The sequence below is a fragment of the Rhea americana genome, unplaced genomic scaffold (genome assembly GCF_003343005.1).
Source record: "Rhea americana isolate MKP2758 unplaced genomic scaffold, rheAme1 scaffold_103, whole genome shotgun sequence".
Lineage (NCBI taxonomy): Eukaryota > Metazoa > Chordata > Aves > Rheiformes > Rheidae > Rhea > Rhea americana.
The window spans coordinates 192,370-213,469 of NW_028185073.1; the positions used below are offsets into that span (position 1 = coordinate 192,370).

A 21,100-nucleotide genomic window follows, 5' to 3' on the forward strand; every position below is an offset into this window, starting at 1 on the left:
AAGTATGATAAGACCATCCATGAAGAAAAACTCTACACAGAAAAGTTTGGAAAAGTTTTTACTCCAAGTGAAAACAGCTTAAATGGATCAAATATCATTGTTTACAAAAGGCAGTATGATTTTGCAGGTCAAGATTCAGACCTAAGGCTGAGTAACAACAGTGTCTTTGGAAAGGCAAAATGTGGTAGTCAAGAAAATTTACCACAACATATGGTTATCAGAAGACATTTTATTGCCAACCAGTACAAAATTAACACGCTCATTCCCCAATGTTTCATTTTAAAACTAAAGCTTTTCCTTCACCACTTTTAAAAACTTGTAAATATAGCATTATAAAAAATTAAAACAAAATAAGAAAAATTGCAACAATAAATTAAGAAAAAAGTGGAGGAGGAGAAGAGAAGAGAACTCATCTAGGAGAAAATGTGTTAGGAGGAACAGGAAAGTTCTAAAATGTAATTGAAGTATGTTTTTCTTGCAAGAGAAGTTTGGGTTTTTTGCACATGAAATAAAATAGCAGCAAAGAAAAAAAGATAAATACAAGTGCACATGTGTCCCACTGGAACTTTTTTTTTTTTTTTTAACCAAAACAGTAGTACTCATCAGACTCAATTTTAGGATGCTTATGCAGGGGTTGTGAGTCCTCTAGAATAGAAGAATCACTGAATTGGTCAATATCTGAGGGGGTTTGGTGACCAGGTACATCATCCACTAACGTGTCCAAGTAACTCCCCACTGATATTCCATCTAGTCCATCACTACAGTCTTGTAAACTGTTGCAGCTGCCCTGGAGAGATGTGTCCTGACTTTCCAGCAAGCTGCACAGGCTACCACTCAGACTGCTACCTCTGCTGGCAATAGCCTTCTCTTCAATCATCCACTTGATTGACTCAATACTTTCATTGATGACGAGTAGCTGGCGCATAAGCTTGACATCTGTGGCTCGGAGATTAACCTACAAGGCAGAAGTGATTAAAAATGTTACTCATTCTTTTAAAATCAAACTTTAAATAGTAGGCTGAACGCAACTGAGGAGTTTAAAAAGGGTACTTTCCACATCTAGAGTAAATCTATTCAAATAGTTAGAAAAATATTTTCTTATATTATACTTTCAGTAAAGTTCAAGTGGGGATCTGATCAGACTACATGCATCATTAATATTGTACTTATTTTATACCAGTCAACTATAAGACTTGTGCACATATTAGTACAATGCTATTGGATGGAAAAATGTGCTATTACCACTCTTTGGAGTAGCCTTTTACTACGCAGAGAAACAAGATACAAGCTTGCTTTGCTTATAATTACTGTCAGTTATTTAGCAGATTCAGGCAGCATTCACTCCAAATTCTCCTTATTACAGCTACTTGAGTAATGCAAAGTTTTCAGAATGCATGATTTAGGAAAAGGCTCGCAGCACTTTAACACTTGTTCACACTACACCCAAGTTTGTGTTGCAAGTTGCAGTATATATATGAGAGTTAAAATATAAATATCAATTGTTTGGAATTATAAATTTCAAATATAAACTCCAGTCAGATGGAGGTTATGATTTCATGGTCAAAAACTTGYTATAGATAACAAAGACTGGCTATTAGAAAGACATAACTGAGTAAAAATGCACAGTTAAGTATAATGTTGCAACTTAACTGTGCTGGTTGATGCACATAGAAAGAAGTTTTTATGGTAAGGCACGGAAGACTGTTACAGAGCTGCATTTTATAAAAATAGCTAAGTGAACAGTTTTAGTTAGACTAACTTAACAGGGTACTGTTTTATTCAGTGAGATTATACATAAAGGTAAAGACTAAGCATTTTATTTGTTGATTTTCACCCAGAAGCAGGGTGATTGCTGGCAAAGAAATTTTGAGGACTTCCTGTTTACCACATGAAACAAGCGAAAATACTGAAAAGGTAATCAGAGAAACTGAAGATGATTCAAGGTTTATCCACATGGTCAGCTGCAGCCAGCAAGAAGCTACTTCCAACCATAATGCAAACTTGTGAAACAGTTAGCAGTTCTTTGAAAGCTGTCTAGTCGTACATACAAGTGTGTCTGAACTGAATCCTGAAGAAATAATGCTAGTTTGACTTAACCAAGTCTGCAGCCCTTTCTGATAGCACCTCAGAACTAAGAGTTTGACATGACAACAGACACTCTTCTAGACCTAGATGAATAATTTTGGCGTAGCAACAATATTGTACATGCATGTTTAAAACCACTGGGAAAAGGTCCCWTTTATTTCAAATGAACAGCTCATGGAGAAATTATGTATAGCATGTTACTTGTGACATTGTCACATATTCTGACGTCCCTTAATTGCAGTAATCAAGAATATGGAGTCGTCACGCTAATTAAACTGACTTACTATCCGTATTTAGAAAATACTTTCACTTACACAGTTTAAATGCATTTCTCTACAAAAATCTGTGTGCCACAATGTCTGATACATAGACTTATCAAATGCTTTTTTTCCATAGGAGACTAATGTCTTTCAGACTATTAATTCCAAAGAAAAAGACAAGACAGTATAAAAAAATTAATTTTTTCAGTCAACTGAGAAATAAGGGAGAAAGTAAATAAGATCTGTTATGCCACACAATGGACATTTTATGTTATTTTTCCTGTCCATAAGTACTAATCAGAAATACAGCATCTGTGCTGTTCGTTCACAATGGACTGGAATGAAATCTGCATTCTGAGCAAGCAAGTGCTCTATCCGGTTTTGCCAAGAGTACTATTTGAACATGGATCTTTCCATACTTTAATGCCAAATTCTTCTCAATATCCTGAATTATGCAGACCTGACACAGATGTTAAATAATTATTTTGTTTGTTAGATAGTTTAGAAGATATTTCAAGCTTTGCTAGTACCAGACTGTTTCTCTTACACATTTCTAATCTCCTCCTCTAGTCCCCGAAATCATCCTCATTTCAGTATCACAGGATTTAACTTAGCTGATTCAGTACTGTGCGAAACAGCATTACCATTCATAGTTTTAATAAACCTGACAAACTACTATTGTTTCAGATCTGAAATTTTGAAAAATGCATTGACCATTTCCCAACACTCCTGCTCAAGCCTCACCTTCCACTCCTACCCATTAATCACTATATACCATTTGCTGAGCAACTAGACTGCTACTGTGACAGCAGCAAATTACCCCACTTCTCAATTGTAACTATAGACTTCAGCAACTTCAGTATGTGCAAGTTCAGGAAATGCAATTTCCCAAAAGGCTGATTAAGAATATGCTTAACAGAGATAGCACCAACAAGCCACTAATGAAGCAATCACTTTTAGACAAAGTGGACAACTCATGTATTTCAGAGTCAGTTCACAGGAAACCATTTCTTACTCTAAATACTCCCACAGCTTCAGAAGTTGTGAAGAACAGCCTTATTACGAATAATTCTTTGCATTCCTGATGACTTGAGTTCTCCTCCTTCCAGCTACCATTTAGTCACAAGTCTGCCTTACAGAGAGTGTGATTTTCCTAAAGCAAACATTAAAAAGTGGCCCACCGAGTGTCATCTTTCTTTAAGAAGGCTGACTTCATCTGCTTGATAACATAAAAATGTTACTATGGCATTTCTTGCCTCTTATCTACTTCATTCCAGAGACAATGACATTAATGTCTGCTCACTTGTGTAGCTGCAGCCAGTAACAGTTGGGGAAGATGATCCAGTTAAACTGACTAAACACAATAAGCTCATCATTTTTGACAGCTCCATTTGTTGTGTACAGTAACAGGTGCATTTCGGAAATAAATGATTCATGTCTAATATAGAAATTTCAAAACAGTTTTTGCAGCTGCTTTTTGAGTTAAAAGTAGAGAACAGCATCACTATAGGGAAGGTATGTATGAGTATGTATCAGTTCTCAGCACAAACTTGTCTCATACAGTGAAAAGTAGTTTTGATGGAACAGAAAAAAATTCTGATTAAAGGCTAACCTTATAGGCTGCAGCTTTTAGTTTGTGCAGTCACAGCAGTGCAGATCCCCACTAAGCATCTTAAAGTAAGCAGACAGTCACGGCAAGAGGAATAATAAAAAAACTGCAGTGGGAGCAAGAATCTTTCTTTGGAGCAATGCAGTTTGGTAGCGTAGTAGTACAAAACAGGTTAGTTTTCAAGCACCATGAAATCTTCAATCCGGAGGGGATGGCTGGCCTAAAAGTTTCCTAATGCCTCTCTCCCTTCCCACTCTTATATTAGCTGTTCTAACAACATGTTTCTACCCATACCTCCATAAGCCTTGCTTATAGTCTTCCATAATCACTGCTGCAATACCATCACTCTATACTGAAGTCATCACGTGACACTATAACACAATTTACACATACACACACACACACGTGTACTAACATACACAGAGGTATTTCACATTATTGCTACATGCAAAACCTTTTCAAAAAGGTCTTGATTAGGTTAAAAGTTTTATTCAAGATGGATAATGACTAGAGCAGTTAAAGGCAATTATCACTTCCTGATAGTCACCCCAAACAGCTGATAGAGTTGTCCTACTCTGGTCACTTTCCTTTTGGATCAAAGTTGTACTTTATCCGTTCAGACTACGGGCAAAACAGGCTTGTGTCTTGTTACTCTATATTCTGAAGACATAATTTCCAAATATCTTAAAAGACAGTGGGTCCTCTTCCCCTCCAAAAGTGACAGAGCTGAAAAATTCCACTCATTATAACCTTTTAATCTGTCAAAAATGTCTGCAACACTAGTTTCCTTTTCCAGCTTGCYTTCTTTTAGATTCCTAGGATCACATGATTTCTTTTTCTTAACTACAGGAAATCTACAAGGATATTAATGGTAACTATAAAATGTGGCCTGTGGAAAAGATATTCCTATGTTTATATAAAAGATACTAGTTTCATTTTTTTCCTCAGCACCTGTATGTGTGTGATGTAACATGCTCAATAGTAAAAGGAAAGGAAATGAACAAACCTGTGTAACAAAATATTTCCTTCACAACAAATCATTTAGCCAGAGCAAGTGAAATAAATTACTGGGACAGGAAACATATTTACAGTCTAATGGATTCAAGGAGTGATTTATTTAGCTTAGACAGGATACACTGCATAGTATCCATGGGGGACATCCACACTGGGATATCAGGAAAGAATCCCAACACATATGTAGGGCTGGTTAGTGCGGGACCCGCATTTCTGAAGCACTTTAATTTTAGACAGGTATTCCACAACAACCAGAAGTTGGAAAGATGCAGTAGCAAAACGTGGTGTCTCACAGAGAGCAACTCAGAGGTGCACAGCATGAGCAGAAGGGAATGAGCACTTACAGGTTAGATGAATTGGGTATTGCAGCCAGTTATATCTGCATATAAACGCTACTGTACCCACCTGTACTGATCATTTTCCAATTTCACACAAACTCAGTCTTTCCATGCCAAACAAGCCTGTGTGATTAACACAGTTTAGAAGCTTTAGTGTTACTGACATTTTCCGTTCTCTAGGGTGTGTCAGACAATTTTCCACTTTCTCATGCTATTTCTTCTATTTCCCATATTACTCAGTGTTATTCAGCTTTACAGTCACTCACCTATTTCTGTCTCCCCATTCTATTGTTTTAAAGGCAGATTAGCAGTTTTCCACAGAATAATGAATTCCATGAATTCATCAGAGATGTAACAAAACATTTTTAACAAACAATATGCAATATAATTTGTTTTGAATCGTGAGAAGTACATTTCTGAAGAAGCTAAGTTTACTCCACTTTTTTCCTGTATCACTTTTCCTACTACAAATGCTGAATATCAATTTAAAAATACCTAAAAAAATTCTTTACAAGGAGAGAGATGCAAATGTGAAAAATAAAATAGTCACAGAATCAGTAAGGTTGGAAGGGACCTCTGGAGATCATCTAGTCCAAMCTCCCTGCTCAAGCAGTGGTCACCTGGAGCATGTTAGACAGGGTTGCATMCAGGCGGGCCTTGAAGATCTCCACAGAAGGAGACTCCACAACCTCTCTGGGCAACCTGTGCCAGGGCTCCCTCACTCTCACAGGGAAGAAATTCCCCCTCAYGCTCAGGCAGAACTTCCTGTGCTTCAGTTTCTACCCATTGCCTCTTGTCCTGTCACACGGGACAACTGAAAAGAGTTTGTCCCCGTCCCCTTGACACCCTCCCTTCAGGTACTTGTACACACTGATAAGATCCCCCCTCAGGCTTCTCTTCCCCAGGCTGAASAGGCCCAGCTCTCGCAGCCGTTCCTCATAGGGCAGGTGCTCCAGCCCTCTGATCATCTTTGTAGCCCTACACTGGACTCTCCCCAGTAGCTCCATGTCTCTCTTGTGTACTGGGGAGCCCAGGACTGGACGCAGTACTCGAGATGAGGCCTCCCCAGGGCTGAGTAGAGGGGCAGGATCACCTCCCTCCACCTGCTGGCAACACTCTTCCTAATGCACCCCAGGAGACCATCAGCCTTCTTGGCCACAAGGGCACATTGCTGGCTCATGGTCAACGTGTCATCCACCAGCACTCCCAGGTCCTTCTCTGAAGAGCTGCTCTCTAGCAGGTCAGCCCCCAGCCTGTACTGCTACATGGGGTTATTTCTCCCTAAGTGCAGAATCCTGCACTTGCCCTTGTTGAACCTCATGAGGTTCCTCTCTGCCCAACTCTCCAGCCTGTCCAGGTCTCTCCAAATGGCAGCACAGCCCTCTGGTGTATCAGCCACTCCTCCCAGCTTGGGATCATCAGCAAACTTGCTGAGGAGGCACTCTGTCCCCTCATCCAGGTCATTGATGAAGAAGTTGAACAGGATGGGACCCAGCACTGAGCCCTGGGGAACTCCACTAGCCACAGGCCTCCAACTAGACTCCGCGTGACTGATGACAACCCTCTGAGCTCTGCCTTTCTCAATCCACCTCACTGTCCACTCATCTAACCCACACTTCTTGAGCTTRYCTAGGAGGATGTTATGGGAGACAGTGTCAAAAGCCTTGCTGAAGTCAAGGTACACAACATCCACTCTCCCCCCTCATCTGCACAGCCAGTCATTCCATCATAGAAGGCTATAAGATTGGTTAAGCTTGACTTCCCCTTAGTGAATCCATGCTGACTAGTCCTGATCACCTTCTCTTCCATGTGCTTGGAGATGACATCCAGAATGAGCTGTTCCATCACCTTTCCAGGGATTGAGGTGAGGCTGAGGGGCCTATAGTTGCCTGGGTCCTCCTTCTTGCCCTTTTTGAAAACTGGTGTGACACTGGCTTTCTTCCAGTCCTCAGGCACCTCTCCAGGTCTCCATGACCTTTCAAAGATGATGGAGAGCAGCCTGGCAACAAAATTCGCCAGCTCCCTCAGTACCCATGGGTGTATCCCATCTGGGCCCATCGATCTGTGAACATCAAGCTTGCCTGGAAGATCTCTAATCCTATCCTCCTCAACCAAAGTATAGTCTTCCTTTCTCCAGATTTTCTCTCCCATCTCCAGGCTCTGGGATTCTTGAAGGCTGCCCTTAGCAGTGAAGACTGAAGCAAAGGAGGCATTCAGTAACTCTGCCTTCTCTGTATTCTTTGTCACCAGAGTCCCTGCCCCATCCAACAGTGGGATCATATTTTCCCCAGTCCTCCTCTTGCTACTGATGCATTTGAAGAAGCCCTTCTTGTTGTCCTTGACATCCCTTGTCAGACTTAATTCCAAATGGGCCTTAACGTTCTTTGTTGCACTATAATAAACTGATTAAAAAATAAATTAATAAAATAAAAAATAAAATTCCTAGTCATTGAAAATGTGGAATTATTTGAGGAAATTTCATCTTATCAAAACTTAGTGAGCAGCTACAAACAGCATACAAAACTCACCATCAAACAGATCTCAGACAGAATACACACAGGCTAAACAGATCTTAAGCAACTGATTTCAAGTACCAAATCTGGAGCATGTGAAGACAAGCATAACTTTACTGAAGTCACTGAGCTAACTATTTATAACAGGGATCAGTATGGTCACACAAATATTCTTTGTTGATTAAGCAACTACCACAAAGCACGAAAAGCATCCCTTGAACATTAATGGACTAGCAGTAACTCAACACCATGGAGTTAAGAAAAACAAAAACAAAAAAAAAACCTTCTGCTCCCATTTTGCACTTGTGTAAACAAACCTGTAAATGACAGAAGAGTCAAAATTCTTCTCCTTTGAACTACGGGATGCAGAATGTAAAGGGAATAGGTTGTGCATAAGCTCATCTTAGTTTAATTAGTACATAAGCACGTGCATGAGTAAACATACTGCCTATTCCAAAATTGTCCCATTCCATCAGAACATTTGCATTGTTTTCTATAAATAATCAAGCCACTACAAGCAATATTTCAGGATCAAGAGAAAAAAGCAGAGTGCCTACTCTGAATTCTGAACATGAACACAATCTTCAGCATCACCTGTCAAAAAGCCAGAGTGTTTGTATGACAGAGGGCAAGAACTCAGCTGAATTAACTGTCCTTAGCTAGAAGGGATCATCTACATACCAATGACACCACAACTGACAGTGGGAATGCCCTGCATCCACTCCACTGCAGAGTCCACTGACTTGAGATTAGATCATGCTTTGCAATAATTCACCCTAATCAAATCAACTTGACACTGTGAGCATTCTTGTTTCATCAGTTTCTTAATATGCATATACAATGGGAGTAGTAACCTGGGTTACTAATGGGGGTAGTATGCCCTGGCTTTCTGCCCTGGGTGATTTACCTCACACTGACTTATGTAAAACAGACACTTTCTGTAAATTAAGTCAATAGGGGAAAATACCTAGATCAATAGCTTTTTTGCACTTCATTTTCTTTTCAGCATAGGTTTGTATTACAATGCATTGTTGGGATACATTTCCCATTTCTTGTGTTTAAGTTATGATAATTTTCCAAGAAATATCCACATACAAAAGCTACATTTATGGGATCTATAGTTGATTTGCAGTTGCAACTTGCTGATCTCTTGAGCAAATTACGTTGGCCTTTCTCAGCTGCATATCTATAATGACTCATGATAAAAACATTTTGGCAAGTCACAGAAGCAGTCTTGAGTTACTTTTTGCCTTCTTTTGCACAAGAGATTATTTGTAGTAGAAAAAAAGATTTAAGAATACACTGCAAGGGAAACTGGATTTATTGTAGGTAGCTTTCATTTTTACCTTTTAACATCTCATTCCTCTCTAAGACTCCAAATCAGTTAAAAACCTCATAGCAGATTTTTGGGCAACATTCACTACAATCACCTAAATCCCTGCTGAAAATGAGCAGTCATTAAGTCTTCAGTTTGTCTGCCTGCTTGACCCTGTTAGTTTGAAGAAAGGCTCTAGCCTGACCATGATGTCTTTTCAATCTGCTGCACTTCCAAAGCAACCATCTGCTGAATGCTTGTGACAAGTATTTCTACAGGTCCTTTTGTGAAGCTTGGTAACAGTATAACAGCTTTGTGAACAGAGTTTAACTAGGAAGGAGAGACAGCAAAAGGGAAAAAAAACATAAAACACTAAAAGTTTCCTTCTGTAAACAGAACTCCACCTGATGCCAGAGAAAGAAAATGCACCTAGAAAAATCACAAAACCAAACACTTAACTAGCGTGAGGGAATGGGTAGATGAAATCTGAGCCACTTCCAAAATACTCACGGGGCAGAGCAACGTGAAGAAATAGCAAGTTATCTCAGTGAGCAGGGAGTCTTTTAATGAAGAGGTTTTACAAACATTTTTTGCAAATATATGAGCAAGAAATTGTATCAGTATAGTTATGTTCTGGTATAGTAAACTATGATATTAGTGATTCACTTTTCTGTTTCATCACTCTGTTTTAATGTATTAACATACATTTATCAATAAACATGTTAATTGATCCCCTTCAGACTGGACAAGACAATACACACCAACACCATCAAATATATGCAACTGTATTATTTCTGTAACTAAAAGGTGGACCTCAAGACCTTTTTGCCCTGGCATTTACATGACCTTTTCTGGCAAGCATACGTGGGCGGTCTGCCATTTCCACTAATACCTAGCAGTACCTGGATGACCGAGATAAATAATTCATTCAGTAGGGTACCAAAAGCTTATTTTGGTTTTAAGTGTTATACTGTTTGAGGTATCCTGTACGCTGAAGTGTAATACAAAATTCTCAGGGGGAAAAATCATTTTATTTTTACTGTAAGAAAAATATCTAGATTTAAATACCCAGGATAGCTACCATCAGTAGAAACATTGCTAAACACCAAACACCAAGTACTGGGAAAGAATAAAGGCTAGTTAATTAAGTTCCTATTCCTTCATTCCCCCCCCCCCAAAAAAAAAAAATAGCTAAATTAGCTCTTAAAATACTGAAAGACCACAGAATTCAAGTGATGAACATGCAAGCTCAAAAGGATGAGTAAATATAAAGGGAAGCAACCCGTTATTTTAAAACCCAGTTGAATGAACATTCAAGGGCAAGGTGAGGAACTGTAGTGGTTTGAGAAGAGCAGAAAACTTCTAATGCAGTATTTTTACAAACATTCCTAAATATCACACAGCACTGCTCTAGAAGGAACATCTGAGCTTATAAGCATCTCCTATGACAGAAGTGAAAATGTCCAGAAAAATCCATAACATGGACCCACAAGCACTGACAGACATAATACCACTAGAAGCACTTATGTCAATATGCAGTGGCAAGAAATGGCTACTGATGTCAAAAGCCATTATGGTAGATGGTCCGTCAAAAGATCGTTAGAATGTATTTGGGTAGAGTCAGAACACAGGACATTGCTTCCCAACCAACACTGTGCAGCACTGTGGCTTAACAGCATATCTAGATTTATTTCAGTGGATTTATATATACATATATATGTATATACAAACATATATGTATATATATGGCTTAACTTGCTGCATTACATAAGTCTGTCTTGACCTAAACATGCTCTTAAAAAGGCATGCTGAAATACTGGAGAAAATACCTGTTCTTTTGTGAATTAGGTTAGGTGAATGAGAACTCCAGCCTTGCTCATCCCTCTAAACCTAATTGGTTTAAATATTAACACTGCATAAGTATGCTCAAAAGCATGAAACTGAAGTGAAAGACCACAGGATTGGCTTACAGATACAACCAAAATGTGAAAATGTTTTTACCTAGAAAAGAGTGAATCTTAACTTCTTAATTTAAGGAAAAGAGACACTTGTTTTATTCATGTCAGAACAGAGATATGACAATGTTAATACTGGGGACAAATCTGAACACTCTTAAAATTCAAGTCTGGTTTCACAATACCACTAGAGACACATGAGATTCAAAAAGCTCAAATGATTGTCTGAATCTCCCCAGAGTTCAAAGTGGAATTCTGTTTGTAATAATTCTGTGGCCCTGGAGATGAGCCTGCTAGATTAAAAAAAAAAAAAAACACTTCTAACAATCTAATCTTTACTAACAGCAAATTCATCCTATTTATTGAAGGTTTAACTGAGTAAGAATTAAAAGGAAGTTCAAGTCAACTTTGTAATTATTATTTTCATATTTCCTGTTAGCACCACTTTAACGGAGAGTTACAAAGCAATATGCTGATCATTATTTTCTCTGTGAAAAAAAGGTAGGAAAATGTTTCCATGCTAAAAAATGTTTTCAAATTCAGCGAATGAAAACATTCAACATCTTATCAAACAGGATTTTTTTAAAAACAAAAATAACTGTGGGGACTATTAAAAGCTGAATATTTTCAGATTCATGGGGAAGGAGAGTTTTTTTCTTTTTAATGAAAGCTTTATCTAGATCTCCCTACTGGTGTAATCACCATCCTGTTAAGCTACTATCCATACACAGGCTTTGTGTCAATCAGAATGTACTAGCAGATTTGAGATCTTTCAGATAAAAAGAAACTTACCTATTTCAAGTCTTTCAGCCAAAAATACTCTTCTAAACTTCCAGATACATACAAACAGTTTAGCCCTACTCACCCACTAAGAAAGAATCAACTAGCAGCCAAACTGCATTTGGATCACAAGGTTAAAAATGTAGAAGCAGACAGGAAGCTAGTGCCATTTCAAACAAGCTGAAACACTGAATTTGGCCAGTAAGACTAACTGAACAGGCTACTGCATTCTATACTAGTTGCAGTTTTGAGAATTTTTCTTATACAGACCCTTACAGAACACACTGAAGTAATCCACTCTGGAAGTAACAAAGACATGATTACCCAGGCAAAGTGAAAGTATTTACTAAAAATTAAATAAACAGAAATCCTACACAGAAGGCAGCAGCAGTAATCAATCACAAACTACAAGCTTCCACAGCAAAACCAGGTACTCTACAACAGACCTTTCGCATTTGATCCCTCCTCTGATTAATAAGCATAATCTATCCTACTTGGTGCAGATCTCAGCTTCTCCTACACCACTTTTGCTCCTGTCATATTGTTCTTTTAATATAAAAACCTCTTAGCAAAGATTTCTCTATAGCAGACTACTGGGACACTGTGGCTTTATTGTGTTCACCACAGAATATCAATCACTACTATTAAGCAGTTTCCAGTGGTATGAGTAGAAGCGGAAGCAATCAAGGTAAATGGTCACTAATTCTTTCTATCAAGGAAATATTGGCTAGTAAACCAGCTGTGGAGCAGAAATAAGGTGCATGACTTGCACAAAGACGACTAGGAAATGACAAATATGACCTCTGTCAGAATTCAGAGTGACCTGTGACAAGCCAGAACTAGGAAAGGAAATCTGGGCCATAGCAGAGTTGCACTGATCAAGAGAAGTGGGGTTGTAACCTAGAAGTGCTAATTAGTATTCTTTTGAAGTAATACTGTCATTAAACTTCAGAATACAAAAAACAAAGCAGAGGAGAGAAACAACCAAGCAAAAAGAAAGGCCCAAACATCATATTGTTGTCTGGGTCACAATTATTTTTCCCCCGTTCTGCACTGGTGAATGCATAACCAGTTCTTAGTACCTAATGGTCTGCCTGGGGGGCAAACACCAGCTGCAACTCTATTCCATTGTTCCAGTGCCAGAAAACTAACACCAGGCACTAGGGAAGCAAGGGTGCGTACAGCCCACTGGCATTTGATGTTGAACCAAATTAGCGTTATTTCAGCATTTCAGTAGTGCTGGTCTTCTCTTCTGGAGAGGCTTTCCCCTCTGCTCTTGCAGGACTTAAGAGCTTTTTCCCACAAACCACATTAACACTGAACGTGCCACAGTGTACCACTTGTGATGAAAATGTTCCAGTGCAAGGGAAAATCCTCCTAAGGTATATGGTTAACCTAATTGATTAATGATTGCAGTGGCTGAAGTAGCTCTGTGAAGGCACTGTGTACTCCTCTCTACCTGTATAGTTTTGCGAAGCCTAGCACAGTCCAAATCTAAACTTACAAGGACTCCCAAAGTTGTCCTGCTTTTTAGATGCACTCAAATTCTGTTATTTAGAATATTTTCCTAATCAACAAAAGGATTCTTCAGTACTAAACTGCACAAAAAGCACTGCATTATCATTTTTATCTAAACATTTTTGGTTTTGTCTAACACAGAAAAGTCCTTATTAGTAGCCAAATTTAGAAAATAAAATCAAAGTTTGCGATGTGTTTAGAACATATACTCTCTAGGCACTTCTCCAAACCTATTTGTCAGTCTTCTCCCTGAATGGACTATAACTATTCCTTTTGTTAACTTTCTATACAGGTAGAAAACCAACGCAGGTTCTACTTTTGCTTACATAAAAGTCTTCTAGCAAGCACTCACTTTAAAGACAGTAAGATAGTAACAATAATATCTTATTTGTGTCAAGCGTATGCCCTGACTTGTAAAAAATATATCTTAGTTACAAAAAGCAACTCAATCATTTCAAACAGAACATTTGTTTAAATCATTGGGAGATAGAAGGAAGATGGAAAAAAGATACATAATGCAGATAGAAAAGAAGGAAGAACAGCTCTGCTTCTATTTTTCTATCATGTGGTCAAAACATGGGCGCTTGGAAATACTTAACTCATTTGTTACACTATAATTCTTGGATGCAGATCTCCTGCATACAGAGAGGGCACAGAGTAGTGATGTAGTGACATGACTCTCCTTCCAGAAACATTTTAGTTATGAACGCATCTGGTATCTAATAACAGTGAACAAAATTATAAATTAAGCCAGCAGGGTGTTTATAGAATTTGAAACTGCCAAGCAGCAATTTAGCACTGCTTTATTGGCACTAATTACTTCCACTTCACCTGGCACAGCACCCAGTAGGGCCATATAGTATTGCAAGGAGTTTATTTTACAGCACAGCAAATGTGACATTCAGATAACTTTCCATAGCTGCTTAGCTAGTTTGTGTTTCCTTTTAATTAACAAATGTATCACATTGTTCCCTTGACAAGCCATAAGCATTAAGAACTGCCAGGTTGGCAAGGAGTGACAAGATGGATTAGACTGCTAAATACTGGGTTGCATAGCTGTGCCTGCCATTCTCCTCACTGTACTTATGGAGGCTCTAGGAGAAGCTGTGTTGATTAACAAAACATAGAAGTTAACTTTAGCATCTGGCATAAGTGTGTGTGTGTGTACACTCACTCACTCTGTATTTTATGGCGTCCTCTTCTTACCTCTTTTTAAAAAAGGAAGAAAAATCCCTCTGGCACAACTTTGAGGGGGGCATCTTCAACCACACTTTCTTCCACATGCTCATCCTCATATAGAAAGCCACAGAGACTCTCTGCCTGAACATTACACATACTTGAAAAATAACTGACCGTTAAAGTCTGCTTCTGGATTTGTTAAAACTTTTACCTGTTTATTCAAAGCTTACATGTGAAGTAGTTTACAGACAAAATGAAATCCCTTTCAGTTGATTATAATGAACACTTTTCCACTACAGTCAAGTATCTTATGAAGTTAACTGCACAGGCATGCTGCAGACTAGCTTTTCAGATCACAGAATGATTGAGGTTGGAAGGGACCTCTGGAGACCAAGGCCCTGCACAAGCAGGGTCACCTACAGCATGTTAGATAGGATCGCATCCAGGCAGGCTTTGAATATCTTCAGGGAAGGAGACTCCACAACTTCTCTGGGCAACCTGGTCCCCTGCTCTGTGACCTTCACAGTAAAGAAGTTCCTCATATTCAGGCAGAACTTCATGTGGTTCAGTCTGTGCCCATTGCCTCTTGTCCTGTCACTGGACACCACTGATAAGATCCCCCTCCTCAGGCTTCTCTTCCCCAGGCTGAACAGGCCCAGCTCTCGCAGCCGTTCCTCATAGGGCAGGTGCTCCAGCCCTCTGATCATCTTTGTAGCCCTACCCTGGGCTCTCCCCAGTAGCTCCATGTCTCTCTTTTGTAYTGGGGAGCCCAGAACTGGATGCAGTACTCGAGATGCAGCCTCCCCAGAGCTGAGGAGAGGGGCAGGATCACCTCCCTCGACCTGCTGGCAACACTCTTCCTAATGCACCCCAGGAGACCATCAGCCTTCTTGGCTACAAGGGCACATTGCTGGCTCACAGTCAATCTGTCATCTAACAGCACTCCCAGGTCCTTCTTTGCAGAGGTGCTTAACTATAGTTCACTACAAGCATCAACATAAAACTACGGCCTTCTGCAAATTTCCTCAGGAAGTTTTTAATCAGTTTCAGAAAAGCCAGTTTAAGTCAGTTAAACCAGATCTCTGCGCAGATAGGATTTAGCTTTCAATAAGACAGTGCTTCTTTTCAACACAAAATTGACTACAATCATATTTTAAAACAAAAATTCCGTATCTCAAATCCTTCACGTATCCTTGAAAAAAAAATCAGAAAGGAAAGTGTTGTTTCAAATAGGGAGATATTCAAGCATTTAGATCTTTTACCAAGGCACTGCGTGATATTTGCCAAAGGATATGTTTAAATATATATGAAGCTTGTTCACCCCATCCTTCTGAAGATAGTCTTAAAAAGAGGAAAAGCTTGGCAAAGTTCTGGTACTGTAATTAAGTTTCAATTTTTTTTCTTGCTAGATATGATCATTTTCTCTAGGGATCAATCTACACAATTTTTAACCAGAATGTCCTGATAGCACTGCATGATCTGCATTACATCACAAGATTACAAATTCTTCCACTACACCATGCAAACAGCGTGCTCTTCCACTACACCACGCAAATAGCATGTGGGAAAAAAAAAAAAAAAAAAAAACTTTTAAGTGATAACAAAGGTTACAAGCTTTTTCAGTGAACTTCAGGAGGACCTGGGAAAAGGTTGCTTTATTCCTCGCTGTCTTCCTTTTTCCTAGCACCAAGAGGAGCCTCTCCTTCAGGATTCATTGAGTGACTAGGCCTGCCTGGATGCAACCCTGTTTAACATGCTCTAGGTGACCCTGCTGAGCAGGCAGGTTGGACTAGATGATCTCCAGAGGTCCCTTCCAACCTTACTGATTCCATGATTCCTCACCAAGGAATCAAAGTTAATCAAACCCTTCTTCACAAGCCTGAGGTTTAGCCACTAGTACTTTTATATTTAAGATTTTATCTACAATCAAGTGTAAGTAAAAATTCCAATTTGGGTAGTAAAAAACCATAATCTGATGCACTCTTTTGCACTGCTGACTAGACACACCGAATCAGATCTTGGCTTCAATTAACTCAGCTGATGTTATCCTACAGAACAGTGAATGTAGCAACCTGTGCTTACGGCCAGTGTTAGAGAGATGTTTCAAGTCAGCTGTTTACTTTCTATAAAGCTTCTTTTCAGGCAGAACCTTAACTGTGTATCTAAGTGAATTTAAACAGAATTACTCCAACCTCCAACCTGTTCCTTCATTTACATGCTAAGAAATATCCAACAGGAATGGGGAAAAGAAGAACTAGCATTTGTACTGATTAGAATTAAGGGCAAATATGTTCATTAACAAGCTCTATCTTTTTCTGCTTTATTTTGTCAGAACTCCATATTAATTAGCCTTTCAAAAATATCTATACCTTATACCAAAACAGAACAGAACTCCTAGGGGAAAAGGGGCAATTACTACACCTTTGTCTATATAGCTCTAGCTATACACTCAACTTCTCAGCAATAGAATTGTTTCCATGTTATCACCTTGCTCTAAGAACTGCTGTATTCAGAATGCTCAGTTGGCCAGTTCGAACTTGTTAACACTACTTGATCCTCAAGAGCGTTCTCATTCAAAAACTCATTTGAAAGCTTCAACATGGTTAAGACAAATGCTCCAACACTGCTATCTTTCCTTCTCTTCCAAAATGCAATACATCTTTTTGTCTGAAACACTTAGACAAAGCACATAACTTATTATGCATAAAGACTATACTGTGTTTATTTCTTTTAGCTTTTGAGATGCAATAAAAAGTTGACTGGGGAAAAATATGGATTAAAAGAAAAAAAGATTTTCTAACAATTTTTTCCTCCTTCCTTCAAGTGTTAAGGAGAATCYTGCTTTGATTAGTTATAGATCTTGAGAAGAAATGATACTTCCTAAGATGTAGTAGCAGTCCAGACTTCAGAATAAACATCATTGCTATTTACTGCAGTGTGCAACTGTTGTAGTGCATGTATTGAATACTGAACTCAAGTAATATACACCAGAAGCATGCTGCAGCTATCAGAAGCTATTGACCAATAAATGGATGAATACATCTAAAATACCACAGGACAGAACAGTAACATTACTAATAAGATAAATTTTGTATCTGGTAGTGAAACATATTCATCACACTCAAAGTTGACTAAAACATCGTGGTATGATCCACTGGCAATCACAGCTTGCTTCTCCTGTTACTTGATAACCTTATACTACAAACATTTTCAGGCTCCAGCACAGTTTCCCACCACAGATTGAGTGGAAAAATAGAAGGTAGAGAAGGTGAAGGAGGCCTGGCCAGGTAGATACACCTCTGAAGAAAGACAACCCATGGGTCTTTGTGTATGATGCAAGTGACTATGAGCAAAGTCAGGCTTGGGGAAAACAGAACAGTACTCTTAGACAGCAAGATGCAAGCCTGAGGCTTTGAGTTAGCAGATACAGGGTTTCCCCACATCCACCACCCATCTGCCAGATAGTTTAACTCACAGTCAAAAGCATCATTTCCGAGTCAAAGATTGGCATGATAGTATGCTTATCTCTCACTATTCTCCTGCAGCAGATGACACACAGGAGGTAATCACTTCTGTAATCCCGTTCACGCTCTTCCAAGTACAAGCACATGGCATCTTGGTTCTTTGTTCATGGCTTTGTTCTTAAGCATTACACATTGGTTTGTCATATATTATATGGCTAGAACAGAACAACTTCATTACATTCAAAAGGACAAACTGCATTGTCACAGAATTCAGTAGTCCTCCATTTCAAAGTGAGCAAAAATTCTACCTACTTCCATTCCTGTGAAATTGAACTTACTCTGTTCACTGGAAAGATGACCTATTTCCTGTGATAAGGCTTGGTATCTGCTCTCAGCTATGGAAAATACGTGGATTCATATTGGTTTCCTCATTCTTTACTGTGAAGAGCTGAACAAATGGTATCAATTGAGCACAGAGGTATCTTGTAACAGATAAGAAGTTAGGATGAGATAAGGGAACATAGTTAACAGTAAAATATGTCCTTAGCAGAGTCTAGAGCTTTGGAATCACTATGGTTAAATGCAATAACAGGTCAAAAATACTAATGAATTATCTATAAAATCTCTATCAGATTCAGTTGAAATTTGTCAATGACGGTACAGTCACAGTGACAAACATTAGTTGTAGGAAGAAAAGCTGARCCGCATAATTGCACAATTTGTATGAAGCCAAGTTAAAAAAAAAAAAAAAGAAGATACTTTGGGCAGAAATGGGTATCTTCATTAATAAAAATGAAAATACAAGGAGACAGTACTGATTAGAGTCGCAGATCAAGGTGTTAGCATACCAACCACTGTCAGTTTTGCATAGACAACTAGAAAAGAAGAGCTTCAGTAATGTTGCTTTGCAATTGCTTACAGAAAGCTTGCTTCAGGCTTGGGACAATCAGATTAAAAAAAAGGACAGACATTTTCACCTGAAGTTCAGTGAACAGGCTGCAAATGCTGGCCTCACAGGGCAACTACAGAAGCCTGTGGTTTTCTGAACTTCTCATTTTGTCCTTTTTTGCATCTGTTTACTATTTAATCAGATATAAACTATTTTTCTTCATATTCAAGCCCTCTCAAAGCTTACATGTATCAGAATCATAAAACAATATGCTACAAATACAAGTGAAATAAAAAGAAGCTGGATAAAAAGTTTTGACTATGTTTTAAGACCGATGCATAGAAAATGAGATCAGTATGACTAAAAAACAGATCCTCACATTCAGGATTTTCACATTCRTTACAATACAATTCAAACCTGAAGATTAATTTATCTGTTTTGGCCAGAGAAGGGAAAGGAAGCCTACATAGAACACCTTTAAATCAAGCCACATAGCTAGACTTCCAGTTGGAGAGAAACAGCACTATTTTAACCTCAGAGAAAGGTATTGCTCTTATATTGAATCAAGCTGTAGAAAAAAAATGCAGAAGGGAAAGAAACAGATTAAGAACATAACGATTCATTAAGAACACCACGACTCTTGGGAGTGAGGAGAATCCTTTAATGGTGCTAGAAATTAAGCAGGAGAACCACAAGATAATTCACTTTTGAACTTTGGATTAGTGAAGACAGCTGACAGCACAAAAAAGATGTTGACGGAGTACCTGTATATTTTACAGAGAACAGTTACTAGAGAAGTAGTTTAATCGGCATGCACAGAACAGAAGCCAAATGTGAGAACATTTAAACAGACCTCCCATTGCATAGCATGAGTGATGAATCTAGATGTGAAAGAGAACAAGTCTGATTAAAGCAACAAAGCAGAGAAGCAGTCAAGAATGTTAAGACTGAAAGATGTTCATCCTGAGGACAGTAAGAGGGAAAGTGAAGATCATTACACTGACTTTTCAAGCGTAAAGTAGGTGAAGACTAGACCAGCTTGAAAGTAATCTGTGCAAGGCTCTTCATAACTTCTTTCTCTAAGTAGGCCTGTGTCTAGACATTTGTTACCTCACATGTTTCCTTTGCATTCCACTGTGTCTAACACCTTTATGTTATGTACTACATACAGGTCACTTTCCAACGATTGAGCAAGACTAAAGCTTAGAAAATAAACATGAAGGAACCTGAAAATGTGGAATTTAGTTAACAAATGAAGTTAAAGTGAGTTAACTGAAATTTCATAGTGATCATTACACTAAAACACACTGAAAGCTGGGATTTGTGAGCACTGCTTAAAGAATACCTAACATTTGCTATTGCACAAGTTCACGTGAACGATCTCTTCAGATCAAGGTCACATTAGGGTCACTTCACTCTCAGGACATCCATTTGTGATTTCCCTTTGCCACTAGCCAGCTTATTACTTACCCTTTGAACCCAGCCACTTTCTGCTTGCATATCTACTGGGTTGCAGAGGGATTGATGGTACAGTATTGTACTTGTTCACACAGGATGGGGCTGCTTTCCTAGCTGAAGTGGCACAGGTCCAAGATAGTTGCATAAGTCATCTCAACAAGATGCCAGCAAAATCCTGATGTGAACAAGATCAGATTCCATACTGTTTTCAAGCAAGCTATGTGGCAAGAACTATGGAAAGAACGGCTCCAAAAGAGCATCTTTTGAGGCCCTGCACAGTGGCACAGGTTACACTTGCTAATAAAAATGGAAGCCAGCTGTGCTTGCACATCTGAGGTACACCACATTAGCCATGCCACATCTAACCACTGCTCACTATCAGCTTGCTGCAAAGTGTCTTCCTGTTGGTGGTTGTATTCCTTCATTCTTTTTTCTTTTTTTTTTTTTTTAAGAATGAGGCTAGCCTATGGCATCATCAAAAATAGGTTTCTTGGGACGGTGGCACACCAGGAAGGACAAGCATTTGCTTCGTGACAGCAGGCAAATCGGGAGCTGTGAAGCAAGCACAGCCCAGCCCTGCAGCAGACCGCAGACCCCCCAAAGCCAAAGCCCTCTCAGCCGAGYTACGATCAGTTACTCGCTCGCGGGAGCCCGCGCGGGTACTCGCCGCCCGGAGGCCGCCCCAGCTCGGCGGGCCCCGCCCGCCCGGCGCCCCCGCGACTC

The 21,100-nt window shown here is 39.1% G+C and overlaps 1 protein-coding gene across 1 annotated transcript; it reads right to left on the reverse strand.

Moving 5' to 3' along the window:
• Positions 1 to 209: 209 nt before the first annotated feature.
• On the reverse strand, positions 210 to 18,176 carry LURAP1L (leucine rich adaptor protein 1 like). Its single transcript, XM_085306967.1, has 2 exons — positions 18,042 to 18,176; positions 210 to 955 (listed from the first exon to the last, which is right to left on the reverse strand). The coding sequence occupies exons 1-2, from the start codon at positions 18,174 to 18,176 to the stop codon at positions 581 to 583; spliced, it is 510 nt and encodes a 169-aa protein (XP_085163093.1). The 3' UTR covers positions 210 to 580.
• Between the last annotated feature and the right edge of the window lie 2,924 nt (positions 18,177 to 21,100).

What these genes read in the sequence shown, in the direction of transcription:
- LURAP1L (XM_085306967.1), bottom strand. Translation starts at nt 18,176, where the DNA reads ATGTGCTTGTACTTGGAAGAGCGTGAACGGGATTACAGAAGTGATTAC. An exon ending in CGGAAATGATGCTTTTGACT is followed by an intron (nt 956 to 18,041) that starts GTGAGTTAAACT and finishes TCTGCCTTGTAG; the next exon opens with GTTAATCTCCGAGCCACAGA.